Below are 24,648 nucleotides of genomic sequence, written 5' to 3'. Positions count from 1 at the left end.
CAGTAGAAGACCAATGTAGCCTCTGAAATGTAATAGACTGGCAATAATATGTTGTTCTATTGGAAACACGAAGTTATGTATTATAGGAAAGTCAAGGTGTGGGTATATCTACAGCCAATAAGGTTTGTTTGGAAAACCCTCAACAAATAACATTACTAGTTGGTGGAACACATTTTAAATGTAGGTACTACATGGAAACTAAAATGACTTAAAGCACTTATTTCCATTTTCTATAGACAATAGATTGAATATACACATTATTTAGACATATTGGTAGGCATTCTGCCCACTTTCTGGATACCACTATTTTAATCAGTTCTTACTTTCTTGTAACTTTTTGAAAATCACACAATTAATAAACCTGGTCATTGGGAATTTAATTTATTTGTAACATTGCTTTTAATACGTGTCACTCTCGTGTTCTAATTTTATCTATAAGCAGTGTCTGACACCAGTGCTGTACTGTTGCAAATTTCTTTGTATTTGAAACTCTAACCATTCTTCTCCCCTCTATTTTCTGTTTAATTTTCTATTTTATTCTGTCCAGTCTCTCCACAACTATGACAAAAAATGTAGACATGTATGACATATAATGGAGATTCATAGCAGCTTAATAAGTGAGCTACAGTGAAATACAAATAATGTGATTTCAGAAGTACCCCTTACCTACACATGTAGTATTATCAGGTGCCAACATATAGCCAGCATGACAACTGCATTCATATCCTCCAGCTGTGTTATGGCAAAAATGTGAACACCCACTTATGCCTCTACTGCATTCATCAACATCTTCACAACTTCGTTTTCCATCATTGGTTGTTATCTCCCATCCAGTGGGGCATTCTGTTCTGCAGTGGTAGGATCCAACAGTGTTAACACAGCCAAGTTCACAGGGCTTTGCGTCAAGGTACTCTGCTTCACACTCATCAATGTCTGTAGATAAATAAGAATACTGTATTCATTATTTTGTGAGATGAAACACTCATATATTTGGATAAACTTACAAATAACTGTTCTATATGCTGAAAACATTGGAGGTGAAACATCTAATACAGAATTACATTGTTGACGTGAGTAATAATACAGAAAAAATGACATGTTAAAATGTAGCAAGGTGGAACAATTCCATGGCCTGTAAGTCCACTTTTTAAATAATTATTTTTTTTATTTTTTCTGTTTTATACATAAAACATGTACTTTAACTTTATATGATCCTCAAATTCTTACATGAGCTGTAATTTTGAAAATTTTAGACCTCAGTGTATAATTTATGGGCTGCCAGCAACAACAGTATGAATAGTTAGGTAGAAATATTTTACTTAGAGAAATATTCTAAATTTACAAATCTATAAAACAATGTGCACTTCAAAATTTGAACTTGCTGTTAATTATTTGTTTTTCTTTTGACATATTTTATTAAAAAGTCCTCAGGTTTCTCATTCAAACAACAGTGTTTAATTTTTTCTGATAACTGTGTAATTCAAAACTTATCTGTGTTCAATAGTATCATAGTTCATAATGTTCCAATTTGAAATTTTATTGTTGTTGTATTGTAACTGTAAATTTTCTGATCCCAAAACTGTAGGCTTTAAAAAAAAAATATGTTAATTAATGAGATATTCAGATTGAAAATTTAACTTTCCAGGAAATTCTTTGCAGACTTTTGTAGGTCCAAGAGCACACCAAAACTTCCATGCCTTAAAAGAGGACAATAAGTTATACCAATTAAAGAATTTCTGTACAGCAGCTAATCAAGAGAGTTTTCTTGCCTAATGTGTTTAAGTATTCTGCTCTATTTTTTACCTCTTTTTATTTTAATATCCAAAATGTTATAGCTTCATATTTTATGATTTGTTATATTTGTCATATGAACATCTCTAAATAGACATCCTACAGAATTCCCATCCCCCAGTTCTGACCAAGGTTTTCACAAGATTTCCTCTGGTTGTAAGGCACATCCGGGAACTGAGAGTCCACTCCCAAATATTCCCAACAAGGACTCCCTTTTGCCCCACTGCCAGCTTGCCTGGTATTTTGGCTGAGAACTCAGAGTCAGTCTGCATCCAGCTGTCATTTAAACCTTTGTATGAGACTGTAGTCTGCATTTAACACATAAGGTTCCTAGTCAGTCACTGGCAGTCAGTGAGTATGCTTAAGTTGTGTGTCAGTAAATACCAAGTTAGTATCAAAATGTTCATGGTGTCAATTTGCTTGTCAAGATATACTGTATAGTTACAAAGTCAAAGGTACATCATTCAGCTCCTTGTTTAGTCATGAGTGGCAACTTACTAATTTCTATTAAGCTATTTAGATCCTACTAGGGCTGCTGACCTGTACTGTAACATTAAAGTTACTCACTGCACACTGATGTTAGCATATTGAAAAACAATAAATAGCACCTAGCAGTAGTAGCATCAAAAGATCTATGAGACCTACAAGGCATTAAAAATAAACTTGTAAGCTTACAGTGGGTTGGTAGCACTTAAAGTCCTAATTTTTAAGAGGATGTAAATCAAAGGAGATCACAAAATTAAAAAGAGTATCTGGCCACTGTAAATTAAAAGAATTAGAAGCATGGATAATGATGCTGGTGAACAGAATAATCTTTTTTATTTAAAAAACCAATATACACTGTTTATAGAAGATAATTCCTTGTCACAAGCAGTATATCTTAAACATAAATTGATCAAAGAATGGGAAGTTTGGTTTAGTGATATGTGGCTGGCAAGCTGTGATGTAGTGGTAAAGGCAGGCAGGTAAGGGGAAGCAGTCCATAGGTCCAAGATACCTCAGCAAGCTGAGCAAGGAAGTGGGTAGGTATCTAGTGAGCCAATAAGTACAAACCACCTGGATTTCTTCACAAGTAGCAAGGGGTAAAACTGAGTCATCGCATGGTTATAGATGCTAAGCCGCATAGCAAGATTGTGACTGTGCCAAAAACTGAAGCTTCATATATGCAATGATGTATAATAAGGCAATGAAGCCACAATAAAGAGACAAGTTCAATAAAAGTAATACAATATTTGTACAACAAATATTGTGAAAGCTATTGATGGGTATGTGTAAAAATGTTTATAACAAAAGTAACAAATAATACAAACATATTAAATACGCATATTATACACCACTGAATAGATATTGAAATCACTATAAAATGAGCATATCTGATATACTGATAAAAAGACCCACAATTTGTGGCAAATGTAATGTATATTTACGTATCTATATGTATGTATGTCATATAAACCTTTGTGTGAGACTGTAGTCTGAATTTAACATGTAAGGTTCCAAATCAGTCAGTGGTCATCAGTGAGTATATTTAAATTATCTGTCAGTAAATACCACTTACCACAATACCACTTTACTAAGTGGCAAAACAAAGAGTTCTTTACAGTGACACAATAATGTTAGGCTCTGCTTTGGGATCAGTTAGTGGGACACATTCTGAGACATCAAGAGATACCAATTTAGTACTGGAGGGAAGCATGGGTGGTAAAAATTGTAAGAGGGGGACCAAGAGATGAATACTGTAAGCAGATTCAGAAGGATGTAAGTTGCAGTAATTACTCAGAAATGAAGAGGGTTGCACAGAATAGAATAGCATGGAGAGGTGCATCAAACCAGTCTTTGAACTGAAGACCACAGCTATAACAACAAGAAAATGGTGATCAGGCACACAGATATCCTTTTGACCAATGGAGTACGTCATGTGACAGAGTTGACGAAGGAGCAAGTAGGTTTGGGAGTCTTTTCCTCTTCGTAACAGGTAGTGTAAGCTTGATAAAGTATTGTGCAACCAGTGAGTCGTCCATGCATTAAGTGATAGCATGGTGCAATTGGATTGGGCTTAACCATTTTCAGGGCATTAGTTTGCTACTTTGTACATATGTAAACACTGAATGCCGGTACAGACATTTGTTGTGGAAGTCTGTTTTAAAGAAATGGTTATTGCAAATAGATTTTATTGAACTGATTAAATGTTCAGAATTTTTACAGATTATCAATGCTGTCCACTGCATAATGCCTTTGGGTTACATTAGTCATTGCCTGCATACACTCCGCTTCTTTTGCTAGGTAAGTTATACCAAATTTCTGTTTACCCTCCGTGTAATACTAGTCTGTGTACGGCTTGATTATTTTCTTGTGCTAAATGATGCTGAGAATGAATCTTAATGCTGTTGGGTAGATGTGTTAAATTAGTAGATGTAAGCATGTTTCATAGGTCATGTTTTACTGTCCACAGTCTTCACATGAACAAAAAGGGAAGATCCAAACTAGCACACCTAGTAAATCAACAAATTAGCCCTCAGCCTCACACACCAGCCAAAGACCTAGGCCAGAACAAAAGTATTAATATGCCAATTACTTTAGACATGTTTTTTTTTTTTTTTTTTTTTTTTGTGAGAGCCGAGGTGGTCTGAACAGCTCAATATTGTAGTGTGTAGGATACAAGCCCAAAAACTGATGCACTTTAATGTTCAGTACCTCAGAAATAAACAAGACTTTTACAATCAGTAAAATCTTCCGGGCTAAGTTGCCGTGGTCGATCTGTAGAACTTCTTCTTCCTGACGTTTCGTTCTCAACTACGGAGAACATGTTCCGAGGTGAGTCGACTCACCTCGGAAGATGTTCTCCGTAGTTGAGAACGAAACGTCAGGAAGAAGAAGTTCTACAGATCGACCACGGCAACTTAGCCCGGAAGATTTTACTGATAAAGATGCCGCCCGCGAAAGCCTTCATGGAATGAAGACTTTTACAAGTTCTTGTGTCTGAACACGCCCCCCCTCCCCCCCCCCCCTCCTCAATGTCATTGTGATTATGGAACATGGTTGCAAAGCTGAGGAATTAAAATTTTGTAAATTAATGGGTCATGCTGTAGCTAACATCTGCTGTAGGCAGCAACATACAGGCAATGGGGGTGGCTATTTTCGTTCAAGACACACTGATTAATATGAAAATGTCTTTACTGGATAAACACCGCAGTGAAATAAATCAAGAAATTACTGGATACTCTTGAACTGAAGGGCTAGGGTAGTAATTACATGAAGCACAAAGTAATAGGAAATTATCACCCACCAAATGCAGATTTTAAGTCTCAGCTTAGTAATTAGTTTAGACTGTCCCAAGTAGTCTTACTGTACTAGGGGATCTGATACTAATGCAAACTCCAACAGTATGGCTAACTGGAGGCTGACAGATATACTGAATTTATGCAACTTTGTAAACATAGTAGGCACTGATACAAGAGTGACAGACTACACCCCCAGCATACGATAGATTATTTCATAATCAGTAGACATGCTACCAACAGTGTTAAGCCCGGTCCACACGCAACGATCTGTCTGCGCAGACATTGGCGCAGATGTCTGTACATGCAAAAGATCGCTGCAAATGTGGTGTGTTCACATGACACAAATCCCAATCTACTACTCGCCTGCCATCTGTCGGTGTAGAAAAGAAATATCAGTGGCAAGCGACTATGCTCCCCGTAAACGTCAAAAACTTAATTCAGTTATTTTGAAATATAGAATAGGAGGAAGTTCTGTTGTAGTCTGTGTTCACAACTTGTGTTGCAAAAAACATTCAGACCAACTGCAGGAAACAGAGAAGGCGGTCAAAATGGTGTAGACAGTGGCTGCTAAAGCGAAAGCAGTTTTCTCACGTACATTTACTGTGAGAGTTGCAGGGCGAACCTGTTTTGTTTTACATTACCTCGTGTTTCATTTCCTGGCACATTGACACTCCAATTTCATCTTCAATTGTACTCCTGCTTGGTCTTGGTGTTTCTTGATCACTAAGAAAGCCAAAAACATCAAAATACCATAACGTGGGCTGGTATACTTAATCTACTCTTACACCAGATCTTCTAGATTTCTGAACTTTGGATAACTCTTTTCGGTAATCAGTTCGCTGACAGACTTAATTTACTTGACTTGCCTTCATGCACTCATCCTTCAGGACAGCGTAAATAGCTTCACATGTGTTGGGTATTATTTTACTCAACGCCTGTTTCGATATTGCAGTTGAAAATTCCAAATCCTTGTAGCTCCTTCCTGTTGCTAGGAATCTTAATGTTACGCCAACCATTTATGAGAAGAAATTTCCCTTCTCATACAAGTATTTTTTTCTCATAATATGAGGGGTTACAAGCTTTAACAGATAATTATAAGTTTCGACATCCATCTGCAAATAATTTCGCCAGTTCGTAACGAATTTTTTTTTTTTATTACCGTTTCTCTGTTTGCCGAGGCGTCAACTGCCCGCAATTTTTCAATTAGAGCATTGAATGGTGCTGTCTTTTTGTCTCAGTCACTATATTCTTTACTTTTAATCTTCCACAAACATGGGTGGCTTCTATATATTTCAATGAATTCACTTACAAACTCTCGAGAACACTGACGAATATCAGTCATTTTAATGCCCTGTGCGCACAAATACAAACACTAGAATGAGCAAACAGCTGTTTCGCGCCAGATTTGCGGCGATCTCCTGTCCACATGCTCCAACTTGTCTGCGCAGATGTGGTTTGAACCCACAGATTTGAGAGGTTTCGCTCAAACCTCCAACTCCAACTTCCAGGTTTGCACACACCTCAGGTTGGTGCAAATCTTCTGTCCACACGCAATGATCTGTATGCGCAGATGTGATGTGCGCAGACATTTGCGCAGACAGATCGTTGCGTGTGGACGGGCCTTTAAGCACAGCTATATATGTAGAATTTCACTGCTCAGACAACTATTGTCAGTCTCTTCAGTACATGGATACAAACACAGCTGAAGCAACAAATTTTATTGGACAGAAATGAATACTGAATACTCATAATACAAACTGCCTCAAACGTAAACTATCCCAGGAAAAATGGAGCAGGCTTTATATGCCAAAAGACTCAAACAATAAATGGGATGAATTCTATGTAACAATTTTGAGACATTACAATCATTGTTGCCAAATTAAAGATGTTAAAAGGACTAACACATAGAAAGAATCCAAAGCTGAAACTACTCAGTAGTCTGTTTAAACTCAAGCAGAATGTTCATGACTTCTTCATACTTTATAAATCTAAAAAGGACATCATTCTCAAGGAAAAGTATTGCACAGCCATGAAAATGTTTAAGACATAGCTTTCAAATTTCAGGAAAAAGGTTCACAGTGATTCAGTCGTTAAATATGACAATGTGTGTAAGCATCTTGGAAGCTCATTAATCAATATCAGAAAGCACCATCAAATATGAATGCAGAAGAAATCAGCATATCGCATGAGGGATCATTAATAGAAGATCCAAGGACAATCTGTGGCATTTTTAATAAATACTTCATCACTCCATGTGCTATCCCAGCTCAACTTGTTGAGCAAAACAGCCAGATAAACATTTGCTCACTCCAAGGTATAAACTTTGAATTCAGAACTGTATGTGAACATGAATTAAGTCAAGTAATCAACACAATAAAGACCAAACTCTCAGCTGGCTGGAATGAGACAGCTAACATCATAGTTAAGAAGTGTCACAAAGAATTAGTTAAATTTATTACCAGTCTCATTAACTGCTGTATTAGGGAAAAGTCCTACCCTGACTCATTAAAAATGTGCATAGTCAAATCAACATACAAGAAAGGATCCAAAAAACAGGCTGAAAACTTTGGGCCAGTTTCAGTAAGCCCCTTATTTAGCAAAATATTTGAATATGTTTTGCTTTCACAGGCAAGTGATTATTTCACACAAAATAATCTCCTCACAGAAACAACATGGTTTCAGGAAAAACCACAGCACCATCACAGAAATCTCTGAATTTTTACATAGACTTTATAGTGTACTAGAGGAAGGAAATTTGGCACCAGGCATATTCACTGGATCTTACTAAAGTATTTGATTCAATTAAATATGACATATTAATAGAGAAACTTCAGGCATATAGCTTAAAAGATCCAGCAATACTATTGCTGACCAACTACTTGTCAAACCAGAAGCAGAGCACATAGCTAACCTATGAAGTTATTGACTGAGTTGTAATCTCCCAGTCTTCTAGTGAAACAATGAAATAAGGAGTCCTCCAGGGGTCAATTCTCAGCCCCTTTGATGTCACCCACAACGAAACTCTAAAATTGTGTGTTTTGCAAATGACAAATCTCTCTTGCTTTTTGGGAAAAATACCTGTGAACTTATTTCTTCTGCAACAGATGCAGTAATAAATATAGTTAAGTGTTTTCACGAACAAGATCTAAATGTAAATGTTAACAAATCACAATTATTAAGTTAATTCACAATTATTATCATTTAAGACTGTTAACTCTAACCATACCTCTATAAATAATATATGTGGAATTGAAGCAATGGGCACCGATAGCTGCACATTCTTAGGCCTCTACTTAGATGAAAACTTGCAATGGTCAAATCATATTAACTATGTGTTTTGGAAGATTAATAATACATTGTATCTATTCAGTCACTAAGCAAAAATAGTTACAAACCCTACTGTCAAAACTGTCTACTGTGGAACAATATATCCTTTACTAAATTATAGTACTGAACTATGGGGCTGTGCTACAGATATAAACCTCAATAGATTAATGTTTCTGCAGAAGAAGACAATGATAATAATGCCTGGTTTAGGTCGTTATGATTCTTGTAGAGAGGTTTTTGTGCAATATAAGTACCTTACAGTATATTCCTAGTATTTCAATAGGATAATTTTGTTTTTTGAACATCATCAAAAAGAGTTGAGAAAATGCAATGTTATACATGACCACAATACTAGAAACAAACTGCTTCATTCAAATGACAAATCTAAAAATAACGGATCACAGCTCTTACATCAGTGATCAAATCTGGTTTAACAAACTGCCAAAAGGCTTATATGTGCATGATGGAAATATCTTCAAAAGGAAACATAAATTATTCCTGAGAAAGATGGAGTTTCAGATAGGCACAACAAAAATACTGTCACAAAATGAGCTTTGGGCCAACAAGGTTGGTTGGTTGGTTGGTTGGTTTGTGGCAGTTGACCAGACTGGCCAAGAAGGCCTTTGTCAAAAGGTGCGCACACACACACACACACACACACACACACACACACACACACACACACATACGTGACCACAGTCTGTGGCAGCTGAAGCCAGCCAATATGGTTACCTTCCTTCTAGGATTTTCCATTGGTTGATTTCTGACAAAGAAATGTTTGTACTCACTTTCTGAGTTTTCACTTGAATACATGTGATCTTACACTTTTTACAGGAAATTAGGCATATTTCAATTAAATACCCACTTTTGTGGCTTTATGTTCTCTTTTGTGTGGTTGTATTGCAGTTTTTTTTATTTGTATCAACTACCTGCTTTGTTTTGGTTTTAAAAGAAATTCTCAGAATGATGTAAGACAATGCTGATATTTGAAAAAGTCATTGTCTGTGTTGACTCAATGCAAAATAAAGCAATAAATAAATAAAAAACAAAGAAATACAATATAACAAGATGCCACAGGAAAATACATACAATTAAAGTTCCTGTTCCAACATGCTGTGAGGAAAGAACCACTGTTCAGAACGATGTCAAATTTGAATGGAATCTTATCAAAGATGGCAGAAATGTTTCAGAAACAAAATTTAGTGAAAATTTTAGCATTAGATGGCATTGTAAGTGACAGAATATCCAAAATAAGAGATATGGGGTACAAGGCAGTTCCTCAGTTTGTGTCTGAAATGCTTGGCATAACTGTCTCAGTGCAATACCCTATGGTACAGGTAAAGCTCTTTTACAAAAACAGTGACTGTGAGTCAGTAGTTCTGCAGAATTTCTGGACACTCAAGGGGTCAGGGAAAAATGTTGGTCCAATGTCTGCCAAGGGTCTGGGAAAATGATAATGAAACTTGAAAAGACAGATTCTTTTGAAGTGCAACAAAGAAGAGGGAGGAAAGCAATTGATCCTACATCATTAGAAGATGTGGCAACAGCATTATGGGAGTGGTCAAATGGTGGTGTGCAAACAGGCAGTGCACGGGGAATAGACATGGCTGTGTGCATAGTGCGTAAGACTCTGTGAAGTGTCCTGCATTGCTATTCATACACAATCACCCACATTTGGTAGTTGCCTCATGCTGACCTGGCAGTAAGAAAAATGTTGGATCTAGAACTTCTTGCTCATATGGAAGTGGACAATGAATGGCCATAGAACATACTGTGGACAGATGAAGCATATTTCCATCTCCATGAACATGTCTACACATAGAAATGCAGAATATGAGCAATCTAAAATGCACTCACACATCAGCAAGTACTGTTTAATTCTGCAATGATAACTGTGTGATGCAGAAATTTTTTTTTCGAAAAGATGGATCCTGTTACCTGTACCAACACTGATAAATGTTTGAGCATCCTATTATACAAAAGTCATTTCACCTCTAAACAGCATGGATGTGTAGATAGGATCATTTTTACGCAAGATGGCATTCCCCTGCACATTGCACACCCTGTCAAGCAGCTGCTGCAGAGGCATTTTCGAACTGCTATAGTTATCAGCTGTTATTTCCCTACAGCCTGGCCATCCAGATCACCTGATCCTAATTCATGTGACTTCTGCCCATGGTGTTATCTGAATGAAGCTGTGTTCAATGCTCCAATTACACATGTAGCTGAACTGATGATGTGCATTGCACAATGCATTGTGAGTGTGACCCCTGAGACATTCCGATCTGTTATGGAATAGCGTTTCTTGATTTCAGTTTGTAGCAGAAAATGGTGGACAGCATATTGAACATGTCCTCCTCCAGTCTCATGACAGTTAAAACCCAATTTCATTGTTGCTTTTTATTTGGTTTTTGTCCTCAGGACAATTAAAAACCCATTTTTCCTATCTGGTGGACAAGCTTTGGTACAGTGGATGCGATTACCTAATTATCATTGCTACAGATACTGAATATCAGCCTTTAGTACTCATTCACATTGCACAGTATGGTTGGTTTAATGTGCAACTCACACTATAGCCATCATACTGTGATTCATCTGTCATTTGTAGCCAAACCCATTTACATTACAACACCTACAGTGTCATCTAGTGGGAAATTTATTTCCTTCCATCCTTCCCTCATCCATAATGTTCCCACCTTTTTTGATGATATTGTGTTCAAGTTCGACATCATTCTAAGCTATAGTTCTTTTTTTGCATTATTTTTAAACTGGGACTTTAATTATAATTACCGTGTACACTGTGAACAGCAGCTACCATTGAATGTTAATTATAATTACTGTGTACACTGTGAACAGCAGCTACCATTGATACAATAAAGTATAAAAACAAGCCACATAAACATGGGCACATAATGCACTGAAAATATAACTCTCATACATGTGGAGCCAGGTGCCAAACTGACCATATATTGAGAATGCAGTGGTAAGGAAAACTGCCATCAACAGATCACCTTAGTAACCATACAGAAACTATTTGGTTATGAGAGAGAGTAATCACTAGGAAAGCACACAAAAAGTATATCAGTTATGTACTATACAAACTTAAAGCCATGGAGAAACCATGCAGGCACAAAACTGTAAAAGAGCAATTTATGTAATCTACTGATTGCAAATAAACCAAATACACAGACCTCATGCAGGCAAGATATTAGCCTTTAAAATTTACGAAATGAGAGGAATAATCAAATTAAATTTAAATTAAACAAAGTGCAAGGTATAAATGCAAAAACATCATTTCATAAAAGATTATAATGAAGGTACAAAATATAATATACTTTAGTTGCATAATCAATTCCATTCCAACCCCCCCCCCCTTCCCCTCCACCATCCCCCAAAGGATATACAAGCATAGGAACAAAACATATACAGGGCGAGTCAGGAGAAAAGGTACATGCTTTGACGGGTGATACTACTGGTGATTCTGAACAAAAAACTTCTAATAAATACATACCCTTTTCTTAACTGTCTCCAGGTAAACCAATGAAAACAGCTAGGAACAGGAAAGGTGCAGGTGATGGTAAATTAAGATACTGTTATGTTATAGTTTGTTTAATCATGTACGTTTCCTCACAGAAGACGTTCAAACAGTCCACCGTCAATGTCAATGCATGTTGCTGCTCTTGTAGACAGATGTTGTGTCACTAATCGGAGCTCAGTTTTGCATTCCTTTACCTCAGCACAAGCATGTAAAATACGAGTGAGGAGTTCCTCTCTTGTGTCCACTCTGCACATGTAGAAGTCGCTCTTCAGCCACCCCCACAAACAGTAATCCAATGGGATAAGATCGGGTAACCTCGGTGGCCAAGCAATGACTCCATGGTGACCAATCCAACAACCAGGATACATTGTGTTGAGATACTGTATCACTGCCTATACAGAATGTGTAGGAGCTCCATCTTGCTGTAAGTACATACGAGCTCATGTTGTCAAAGGGATATCCTCCATGTATTCTGGTAACACATTTGAAGAAACTCAAGATACTGTGTCCCAGTAAGATGGTTGTCTAAAACAACTGGACTAATGAGTTAGTCATCAATAATACCACACCACATGTTGACTGAGTAACATCACTGAAAATTCGTTTCCACAGTAGCGTGCACATTTTCATTGGCCCATACATGAAAGTTGCACTTGGTGTTGATTCCATTGTGGGTAAATGTTGACTCATCAGTGAACAGAATGCATGGAATTAATCACTCATTGGTAATGATCCACTGACAGAATTCTTGCCAGGCAGCAGCATTGGCTTCATACAGATGTTGTACACTCTGCCGATGAAGGGGATACAGACCACGCTCACGTACTGTGCGTATCACTCATGTTTGTGGAATACCAACTTTGTTCTACAAGATATCCTTATCCCACTAGTCAGCCACCCAAGCTGCCTATTACTGCTAGTACCCCATTTAGAATGTTCTAATGGAAAGCAAATCTCAAAGAGCATAAGAAATGTGTTAAGGATAACATTGTATTTATCATCTATGTTATCGGCTCTATAAACATTCTGTCACTTTTGTTCCTTGACGAGGTTTAAAGAACACTCTATTGCTTTTGGATTAACCTTCCTACAGAGTTTGTAATTAAATATGACATTGGTTTATGGTCTGAAAGTCCATTCACGCTTTTACTAACAGAATGCCCATCTAATAATGAAGAATGAATAAAAATATTGTCTATGGCTGTGCTACTGTTCCTCTGCACCCTAGTTGGAAAAAAACACAGTTTGCATCAGATCATATGAATTTAGGAACTCTACCAACATACTTTTTCTTGCACCATCATATACAAAATTAATATTGAAGTCACCACATATAACTAATTTCTGGTACTTCCTACAAAGTGAATCAAGAACCCTCCCTAGCTTGAGCAGAAATGCTCTGAAGTCAGAGTTAGGGGGCCTATAAACAACAACAATTAGAGGTTTAGTTTCACTAAATTCAACTGCTCCTGCACAACACCCAAATATCTGTTCAGTGCAGTGTCGTGATTCATCTATGGACTCAAATGGAATTCTGTTTTTTTATGTATATAGCCACTAACCCACCCCACAAGGAGCTCCTTGAGAAACAGTCAGATAATCTGTATCCTGGTAAAGGAAGCCTCTGAATTGTCAAATTAAGTGGTGCTCTGATATACCAATAATTTCAGAGTCAACATCTATAAGCAGTTCACTAACCTTTTATATTTTGATGAAATATGCTAATTCCTTCTCTACTTGGAAACATTACATCCTCAGAAGGTGAGCACTTAGTTAGAGGGACTTCCTTTAAGCAGGTATACCTATCAGCTAACTTCAATCAAAAAAAGGTGCAGCTCTGGCACCAACTACTACAAGAATTTTTCCATGAGTGACCCCACCACTACCATCACCACCACCACCACCACCACTCATTACACTGCTAAGCTTAGCCAGCCTCCCCTTCCCATGCCTATTGAGGTGCAGGCCATACCTAGGTAACCTGATGTACTGATAGACCCAACTGGTACCACTGAGATGTGACCCATTTCCTCTGCCATCAGCACCCTCCCCAGCCCCATGTTAATGCACCCAACAGCTGCATTAAGGTGAAGCCGATCATGATACTGAAACAGTTGCACAAAATGCACATTAGTGCCACCAGTTTGAGTAGCTATCTTTACCAGGTCACCCCCTTCATAATATTCCCCAGCCCTGCTCCACCCACTATCATTACCTGATCCTCCTACGTAAAATTCCTACATAACCCCCCTATGCTGTCAGTCAGTTGAGCCAACCCTGCACTAGGCTTCACAATGCTGGTGACCTGGTACTCACTCTTCAACACTTCCTGCAACTTGGTCTTTTGGAAAATTTGGCTTTTTTTGCTTGTGTGGGTTCTACATGTGTCTGTGAATCTATCAGGCAATTTTTTATAATGTTTTTTTATCTGAGGTAGGTTAAAAATTTGAAAACTAATTTAGTGGTTTTACTTTTACTGCTATTTAAAGCTTTTCTTACACGTGTAAACATATTTTAGTGGGTATTTTAATTATTTCCATGATAATGATGAGCTATGTACATAAATCTGGTGCACAGAAGCTGACATATAACTGAACACAGGATGAAAAAATTTTGAAAGCGCTAGAGAAAATAAAAAAAGACCAATAGGTAGCTATCTTTTGCCAAAAGATAATCCAGTGTCGAATGTGTGTACATCAGAAGAAGCAGAAAATCGTTCTGAGCAAAAACCTATGCTGACTGCATCTGATATAGACATTTTTCCACCAAATGGAGAGGTAACCAAACAAAAGTCTGTGTCTAATGAATGTAGTGCCTGTGACTGGAATTCATGTGATCCTTTGCAATGGCCATGTCTACTTAATAACAGTGATAAAAACAGAATTTTTAGAAACGACATTTCAAGTATTGACCTTTGAACAGGTCAGCAGTTTGTAGACAAATAAAGCAGAAAATTTACCAAGTATCAATTGTATTCCAATTGCTCACTTGAAGTGAAAAGAGATTGGCTAGTGTAGGACAGCCAAAAAAAGCTCTTTTGTTGGTCATGATTATTATTTCAGAATGATACCAAAAAGCCTGTGTCAGCTAGGTTATGGGAACTATATGAAGTATTTGTCTACATGAAAACAACTTGGAAAGAGCTATACTCTATTCATCCTGATCACAAGAACAGTTTACCACATAAAAATAATTATTTATAATGGATATGTCATCAGTAAAGCCTAGTAGGTAGCAGTGTGCATTCAATGTTCATAAACTGTTGCCAAAAGAAAGAGACTTTTGAAATGAGCTGTTAAAAAGAATTTTAGATGTTACTATATTTTTATTTTCATGTAATTGTTTTGCAAAAAAGACAGATGAGTAAACATAAATGTCCTGATCAGTTATTTTTCCAAGTTTGAAACAATGATTCTCTGGAATGTTTGGAGAGTAATTTTAAACTATATAATTGTAAGAACTTTGATCATGTAGTCAAAAGATATTGCCTTGATATTGAAATAAAAAAATTGAGGCTCTTACAATTGACTGATCTGGCCTTGTAACACTAACCAAAACAGCCTTGCTGTGCTGGTACTGCGAACGGCTGAAAGCAAGGGGAAACTACAGCCGTAATTTTTCCCGAGGGCATGCAGCTTTACTGTATTCTTAAATGATGATGGTGTCCTCTTGGGTAAAATATTCCGGAGGTAAAATAGCCCCCATTCAGATCTCCGGGCAGGGACTACTCAAGAGGACGTCGTTATCAGGAGAAAGAAAACTGGCGTTCTACGGAACAGAGCATGGAATGTCAGATCCCTTAATCGGGCAGGTAGGTTAGAAAATTTAAAAAGAGAAGGAAGAAAATAGAAGCTTTCAAAATGTTGTGCTACAGAAGAATGCTGAAGATTACATGGGTAGGTCACATAACTAATGAGGAGGTATTGAATAGAATTGGAGAGAAGAGGAGTTTGTGGCACAACTTGACTAGAAGAAGGGATCAGTTAGTAGGACATGTTCTGAGGCATCGAGGAATCACCAATTTATTATTGGAGGGCAGCGTGGAGGGTAAAAATCATAGAGGGAGACCAAGAGGTGGGTACACTAAGCAGATTTAAAATGATGTAGGTTGCAGTAGGTACTGGAAGATGAAGAAGCTTGCACAGGATAGAGTAGCATGGAGAGCTGCATCAAACCAGTCTCAGTACAACAACAACAACAACAACAATTTACCATAGACAAAGATATAAGAGTTCTGTGGTTTGAATTCTTAAGCAGATCTAGCATATGGCTACTAAAATTTGGTTTGAGGAAGTTTTTTTTTCAAAAATTTGAGAAAGAACAAGGAAGGTTTTCTTTGATGAAGCTGACTTGGCTAGTAGTGGAGCACCTGACACACTCCCAGATGGAATTGAAGAACAACAATTTCAAAAAGAAGTTTTTGATGTAATCAAAAACAAGAATGTTTCTCAGCTGGATTCTCAGTATAAAGAAAATTGGTAATATTTGTCCATCTTTTGAAGCCATTCTCAGAATAAGTACAACTTTGGATACAATTAAGAAATTTGTTATAATTTACCCTGATGATATGGATGATAATTTTAACAAAGAAATAAAAATGTTTAAGTTGGTGAGTGCAGCTGCTTTTGTGGATTTGACAAAGTCAACAGGAAACAAAGGGCTTCCTTTTCTTCTTCTAAATGAAATTTATAAATTGAGGTTACCATCTGTGTTTCCTGAACATTTTCATTACCCTACCAGTGACGGATGATTCAGGTGAGAGGGGATTCACTAAATTAGCATTAATCAAAAACCATTTAAGATCTACTTTAAGCCAAGAGAAACTTAATCATCTAGCATTATTATCAATAGCATGAACTTGATTCTAAAATGTGCTCCAGCTGCAAGAATGAAATTGTTCAGCTGACACTGACAGTTTCAACAAGAGTCCTTAAATCAAGATAATGAAGTATGCTGCAAAGGTTTCTCATTAAGTTTTAGGTTTGCTTCTTTTGATAACTATTATTATTATTATTATTATTGTGCATACAAATATTTACATCTGTTCAAATACAGCACATTCAATTAATTAATAAATTATTGGCAGTGCACTGTGCAGGCAGCATTTATTTACTGCTCAGGTGTGAAACATAATGAAGAAACAATATTTCTGGAAATTAACTACTATGAGCTGAGAAGGCTTGGGGCCTCTCACAAAAGTTTGTCTAGGGGCCTATGAAATCTATGGGTGGAACAGCTTACAGGAGGCATAAATTGACCCTCTCAGAGAGAACTCATATTCAAATGTCATTTACAAATGAGAAACTTTTTGTATTTTTTTTTCCCTTAAGCACACAATATAGAAGGCATTTGCCCTACTGACTTTGTGTGGTTGTGCTGTAATGTTAATCATTTGTATATCCAAGCACATAACACAGTTCATACTATGTAGTGTTTGATGCTTTCCCACTTTTTTATCATTTTGACTATCTAGATTAGTGGTATATAAGGTCAACACTAATTTGTGGCCACATAAGCTATCAATGGGGCTTTAAATACACTCCTGGAAATGGAAAAAAGAACACATTGACACGGGTGTGTCAGACCCACCATACTTGCTCCGGACACTGCAAGAGGGCTGCACAAGCAATGATCACACGCACGGCACAGCAGACACACCAGGAACCGCGGTGTTGGCCGTCGAATGGCGCTAGCTGCGCAGCATTTGTGCACCGCCGCCGTCAGTGTCAGCCAGTTTGCCGTGGCATACGGAGCTCCATCGCAGTCTTTAACACTGGTAGCATGCCGTGACAGCGTGGACGTGAACCGTATGTGCAGTTGACGGACTTTGAGCGAGGGCGTATAGTGGGCATGCGGGAGGCCGGGTGCACATACCGCCGAATTGCTCAATGGGGCGTTAGGTCTCCACAGTACATCGATGTTGTCGCCAGTGGTCGGCGGAAGGTGCATGTGCCCGTCGACTTGGGACCAGACCGCAGCGACGCACGGATGCACGCCAAGACCGTAGGATCCTACGCAGTGCCGTAGGGGACCGCACTGCCACTTCCCAGCAAATTAGGGACACTGTTGCTCCTGGGGTATCGGCGAGGACCATTCACAACCGTCCCCATGAAGCTGGGCTACGGTCCCGCACACCGTTAGGCCGTCTTCCGCTCACGCCCCAACATCGTGCAGCCCGCCTCCAGTGGTGTCGCGACAGGTGTGAATGGAGGGACGAATGGAGACGTGTCATCTTCAGCAATGAGAGTCGCTTCTGCCTTGGTGCCAATGATGGTCGTATGCATGTTTGGTGCCGTGCAGGTGAGCGCCACAATCAGGACTGCATACGACCGAGGCACACAGGGCCAACACCCGGCATCATGGTGTGGGGAGCGATCTCCTACACTGGCCGTACACCACTGGTGATCGTCGAGGGGACACTGAATAGTGCACGGTACATCCAAACCGTCATCGAACCCATCGTTCTACCATTCCTAGACCGGCAAGGGAACTTGCTGTTCCAACAGGACAATGCACGTCCGCATGTATCCCGTGCCACCCAACGTGCTCTAGAAGGTGTAAGTCAACTACCCTGGCCAGCAAGATCTCCGGATCTGTCCCCCATTGAGCATGTTTGGGACTGGATGAAGCATCGTCTCACACGGTCTGCACGTCCAGCACGAACGCTGGTCCAACTGAGGCGCCAGGTGGAAATGGCATGGCAAGCCGTTCCTCAGGACTACATCCAGCATCTCTACGATCGTCTCCATGGGAGAATAGTAGCCTGCATTGCTGCGAAAGGTGGATATACACTGTACTAGTGCCGACATTGTGCATGCTCTGTTGCCTGTGTCTATGTGCCTGTGGTTCTGTCAGTGTGATCATGTGATGTATCTGACCCCAGGAATGTGTCAATAAAGTTTCCCCTTCCTGGGACAATGAATTCATGGTGTTCTTATTTCAATTTCCAGGAGTGTATTTAGCTTTTTTTCTATCCAACATTTACATACAAATATTCCATTACATTTATTTGATGGAATTGAAACTGTTCCTTGTCGATACTGACTCCACTGATAGTCACTATCTTATTGCCATATTTGCACAAATATAGGCTGCATTTAAACTTTTGATATGAGGTTATAGTAAAAATCAAATCTCAAATGTAGATTGCACTGCTAAATTTATGAGAAAGTTCAAGTAGGCAGTACTTTAAGTAGCATCTCTCTCCCTCCCCCTCTTCAACTCCTGCAAAACTACAGTTAACAGAACAGAAGAGCTCTGCCAAGGTGGCAGGCCGTCTAAACCTGACACGTTAAGGTCGAGAGGAAAGTTACTCCTTTGGTTTGTGAGCAGTGATGGGAAAGAAACATGCTATAGTCCATTGAAAATGACTTGATAGTTAACATTTGTCACTTGCCACTGTGGTGTTGCCACATCAGCTGCCAGCTACCACTTGGTTATAGGTAACTTGCTAACATGGCAAGTCACTTCACAGATCCTGTTAATGTGTAATGCAGAGCAGTGTTGTAAGTGGCCACCACAAGATATTTCGAAAGTTTGAGTTGTTGGGTCATCAGCTGAATTTAAGTGACCAATGAACTGTGGCAAGAGATGTCTTTTGTAGCCCCGAATTTAAACTCATGTCATAAGCTAACCACAATCTTGTGATGTGTAATACATCAGAGAAAGCAATGGACAACAATCTGTGGCATAACTAAAATCACTTTGCTTTGTTCATGGATATTAAAGCTATCCTCTACGAGCAATTCAAGATGGAAAAAGTTCAGTTTCATTGCTGCAAGCAAGCTGTAAATCCTTGCTATCATTGGTTACCTAAAACTATCTTCTCATTGGCTACACAAGCTGCCATGTTACCAAACAATGAACAGTCCTCCTTACCACTTGGTTTTAGACTATAGACAACACAGGCACAAAAGCAAATAAAAAAGTCAATACAAAGATTAAAATGATGTAGTAAGGAATTAGAAATAAAAAAATCATTTAAACCAATTAACTGAATAAAAATAATAAAGAATTTTTATTAGATTTAGAAGTTAAAAAAATCATGACATTTGGTAAGATTCGAACATACAACCTTCAACATGGTGAGTTATTCCAATAGCCATTGCGCTAAAGTAGAGCACCAAGTCCATTTGTTATTTTTTTTTACTGTATCACCCAGTCACAATGATGAATTGCAGCCTTCAAAAGCTTGGTTTCAGTTCATTTGTGAAACTGATCTGATATAAGCTGATCCTGATGATTATGATAACTGCATATGTGATACTGAATTGCTTGATGTGTAGAAGTATCCAGTAGTGTTTCATTAGGGTTGTGTATGAAAGATGTGTATTTCACTAGCATCACATATTATGAAATACAAAATAAAAGTGCCAGACCCATGATTGTGGATTCAAACATATCAAGAAAGAATGCTGAACAAGGAATTGGAAGCATACTGATCAATTGTTGTCGTGGTTTGGCAATGGTGAATGGTTTGAGTGTGACACTAAGAGCTCTGATTGGAGGAAATGAGGCCCAATACTTGAAGTGGCAACTATCAAGTAATTTTAATCAGACTAGAATTATATAGCAAAATTTAAACTTCAAGTTATCAGCTATGCAAAGGAATGTGGAAAGTGGGAAGCTGGATGCAGATTTGATGTCAATGAAAAAAACATTCATTAGTGATGTGTAAGTGAAGAGAAATTCTTAAATCGTTCGAATCTTCAGTGTGCATTTCTAGGACAAAATATCAAATATTCAGATGCGTAAAAACACTTGCTTGATTTTTTAATTCAAAATAGAAATTGTGGATATGTCATTATGGTGGAAAAGATACAAATTGAAGGCTGAAAAATAACAAACAAAAGAAACATATTACCCACAGTATTTAAAGTTTCATATGAATGGTTTTATAATTTATGCAATGAAATAATTCATTGCAGACCTACAATTGTGCAAAAACTGCCTCAAGCATTGAAAACAGTTTAGTATCTTTTCAGTGTTACGTAAACCAGATTCAACACAAAAACTGTTATTTATTTTTCCAGATAGGGAACGCAGACAAACACAGGTCTATTTTGATATGCCAAGCAGCACCACAGTAAATAACGTATGGAAATGCAGTGTGCCAATATGTACATGTGGTGCTAAAAAGCAGCAGTGCACAGTGATGTTGGATAATAATTGCCTCTGTATGTGGATTTTAATCAGAAAGCCTTGATCAAGGGAGAAAGCTTCCCAGCTGGTATCCTTGTAAGATCTCATGGCAGTGAATGGATGGCAGAGAAACTGGTCCTAGACTAGATTTCAGCAGTGTGGAATAAACAGCAAAGAGACCTTTTTCTTGCAGAATTAGTGCTTGTGTTGGATAGTTTTTGCAGGCACAATGGTGATGGAGTGAAATAAAATATTAAAGAAGGAAACTTTGACCTAGTGATTACTCCTGGTGTCATGACAAGTGTGTTGCAGCCTTTGAATGTGTGTATCAGTCATCCATTCAAAGCTAATATAAGACAATTCTGTACAGATTACGTTGATGCCAGGAGGCTGTTTGCATTGTGCTGCATCAGAACTGTGCCATTGGAATTTGGCTGCTTGGTGATCAGTATAAGTAGAACTTGTCATGAAAAATTAAAAAAAAAACTGGGATTTCCAATTATCTTGATGGGACTGAAGATGATCTGCTTTATAACTGTGACTCTGAGCAGCATTCTGGATTGTCTAATGAGGATGAAGAACCAGATGCTGATGATTCTGTGAAATGATTGTGCTTGGTGTGGGCAAAATGGGTAGTCTTGTGTTAAACCTGTCCCAATGTGTAATATTTCAGTGTGTTCAGATTTAATATACATATTCAGATTTAATATACATATAATTATATATTTTTAGCAGAAGCCATAAAAATTTGTTGTTAGTATGTTAAACATTAGGTGAATTTTACCTCCATCTGTCTAAGCTGGATATTATTACAATTCTTCATGTATGTGGCTAGAGTGTTCATCTGTTAAAGGTATTGTAAATCTGTATTTTCAACTACTAAAAATGTGGAAGCAGTCAACATTTCCAGGCGTAAGTGAAAATCAGACAAAAATGCACAATTGACAGTGTTTTTAGTAGATAAAACAAAATGTGTAAGGTAAAATATATGCCTCTTTAGAAGTAGCAGAATGGCTTTCACATATCTTTAATAATAAATCTGATTGATGCAGTAACTACTACATATTTTGTAGAAAAGAGTAGCTTCATTGAACACATCAAATTTAAACAATACCAAATTCAAACATGTATAACATTTCTGTGTTCTGGAACTTCATGTGTTATGTACACTGCTTTCTTTTTACAGGCATGTAGATGTGTTTAACACATTTTTGTCTGGCTGGCTGTGCTGAAACAGCTGTTGATACCAACTGAGGCTATTTGATTTATATCAGAACATCATTTGCATGCACCACACTGTTGTTCTTCAGAAAATGAACAAGTTGAACAAACAAGTTGATTCAGTTTTGTAAAATAAAGTCACTTTTCTTTTTTTTAATAACAGCTACCATATTAAGTCTTTCAACCCCCTAGATACAGGTACATACCATTTTGAAATTGACATTTACGATCTGAGAGGGAAAAAAACCTCAATTACAGGCTGCACCGTGATTTTTCAAGCCAAAATTTAGATAATAAGTGTGACCTTTATTTGCACAAATACAGTATGTGCCATGAGTAAAGGTTTCCAGTTCCCATGCTGTCCATATTCATCTCTCTGTATGATAACAAGCACTTGTTTCCCCAGTCAGTTTTTACCTCATGTGTAATAGCTTCAGGTTACAAATTTCTTGATTTAGTCATTAGCTTGTGTGTGTATTCTTTTACATTTGTTTGCTGTAGGTGTTTTGAGACCTTAATGATTGTTGTAAAATGTAAATTTTAACGGTCAAAAATTTAAGATTACTAAAATTCTTCAGTCTATTGCACTGAAGTCTTCTGGCATTTGTTAGATAAGCAAAGTTATATCCCCATTTATGGAGGAATCGTCATTCAGGGTTGTGGTTTGAATGCCAGTCCAGAGGAAATGGCAGTTTACCACAGACTCACAGCATAATAGCCTTGAGTATTTTATTAATTATGTCTTTTCCTGAATATGTAGCATTTAACACCATGTCTACAAACTATGCTTAAGTTCAATTTTTTACATAAATATCAGAATTAAATTATTTGATTTAATTCCAGTTTATTATTATTATAGAAAGAAGTTGAGTTGCTATGTCTCAGCCTTTGTTACTTGGATCTCCAATGCCACAAACAGCTCATTCTACAGTGTGGTGTTATCCCACCAGCATATTCCTATTACATTTATACATTTTCATTACTTACAACATCTTAGTTTGTTACATTAGAACCTGCACTTCATTCTTCTTTAGTCCTTTTACCTTCCCTGTATTGAAATAAGTGATGTTAACAATAAGCTTCATTATTTATAATATCATTATTTCCATCAAATGTATGTCATTAATGCAAATTGATAATGAAAATTCCCAGTATTTATCTTGAGTGGCCTTCCAAAAGTTTCCAACTGGCCCAGTCATAATACACAAACACAAAAACCTAAGTAGTGTATTACCTTTGAGCAGTTTTGTTCCATTAAGTCAGTTGATACACATTTGATCTGAACAGTCATAAAGTCAGAATAATTGGCAACTCATTCACAAAAAGTTAATCAGTTTCACACATAAAATATTACTAAATTGGGTAGAAAACATTCCAATTGAAAATATAGGAGCCAACTGATGTACCAGTACGCCATAAGAATCTTTACCTTGACAAGTCTTCCAGTCTGGACCAAGCATGAATCCCATGGGGCACAAACAAAAGGCATTGCCTAATGTGTTCAGGCAGCCATGTGAACAACCAGCTTTCCCACTAGCACATTCATCTTCATCTTCACATGTATGGTTGTCACTAGATAGTCTTGTACCTGGCAGAGCTCCACAAGAACATTTGTAACTGCCCCATTCATTGTGACAAAGATCTTGACAAGGTCCATGACCATTACGCAGCAAGCATTCATTTACATCTGTAATAATATATGCACCTAAAATAAGTAAAGAATAGATATGCCAGATAATGATGTAAAAATGTTTCTTGTGAAGCAAAAATCTGTAACATTTGTACATTATTATACAACACTGTGCATTTTTAAGTAACAATATACAGTCTATAAGCTACAAAAGTTCTTATTTATCATTGTACAAACTTTTTGCACATGTTTTTCTTCCTTACCAAGCAAAAACAGATGTCAGATGTGATTGTCAAAAATAATTGAAGCACAAGTTGATTCTTTATTCATGAGCCACCAAAAGACAAACATCAAAATCAGAGCTGATTTTTATTTATTTATTTATTTTACACATCTAGTTCCATTGGACCAAATTGATGAGAAAACCTCCAAGGTCATGGAATATGCCAGCAGATGAAATTACAACATAAAAGTATTAACAGATAAAATAAAGTGTTTGCGAAGCCAAAAAATGATGATCCTTAAATTTATATAAACACAATCAACAATACAATGCAGAAATCAACTTAATTTTTCAAGGTACTTCTCAACAGAATAGAAGGAGTGACCCATGAGGAAACTCTTCAATTTCAATTTGACAGTGCATGGATTACTGCTGAGATTTTTGAATTCAGTTGGTAGCTTATTGAAAATGGATGCAGCAGTACACTGCACACCTT

At 37.5% G+C, this 24,648-nt stretch overlaps 1 protein-coding gene across 5 annotated transcripts in view; it reads right to left on the bottom strand.

Moving 5' to 3' along the window:
- The window catches only part of LOC126188723 (uncharacterized), a 342,072-nt gene that overhangs the window by 21,923 nt on the left and 295,501 nt on the right, over positions 1 to 24,648 (bottom strand). For all 5 annotated transcript variants that reach the window (XM_049930334.1, XM_049930350.1, XM_049930342.1 and 2 more), the window contains 2 exons: positions 23,729 to 23,986; positions 667 to 933 (listed from right to left, as the gene is read on the bottom strand). In XM_049930334.1, the coding sequence (XP_049786291.1) occupies positions 667 to 933; positions 23,729 to 23,986 (525 nt within the window). The remainder of the gene's footprint in view (positions 1 to 666; positions 934 to 23,728; positions 23,987 to 24,648) is intronic.

This window comes from Schistocerca cancellata, chromosome 1, assembly GCF_023864275.1.
Source record: "Schistocerca cancellata isolate TAMUIC-IGC-003103 chromosome 1, iqSchCanc2.1, whole genome shotgun sequence".
NCBI classification, from domain to species: domain Eukaryota; kingdom Metazoa; phylum Arthropoda; class Insecta; order Orthoptera; family Acrididae; genus Schistocerca; species Schistocerca cancellata.
Note: the sequence above shows the minus strand (reverse complement) of the source record. Positions and strands in the feature narration are given on the sequence as shown.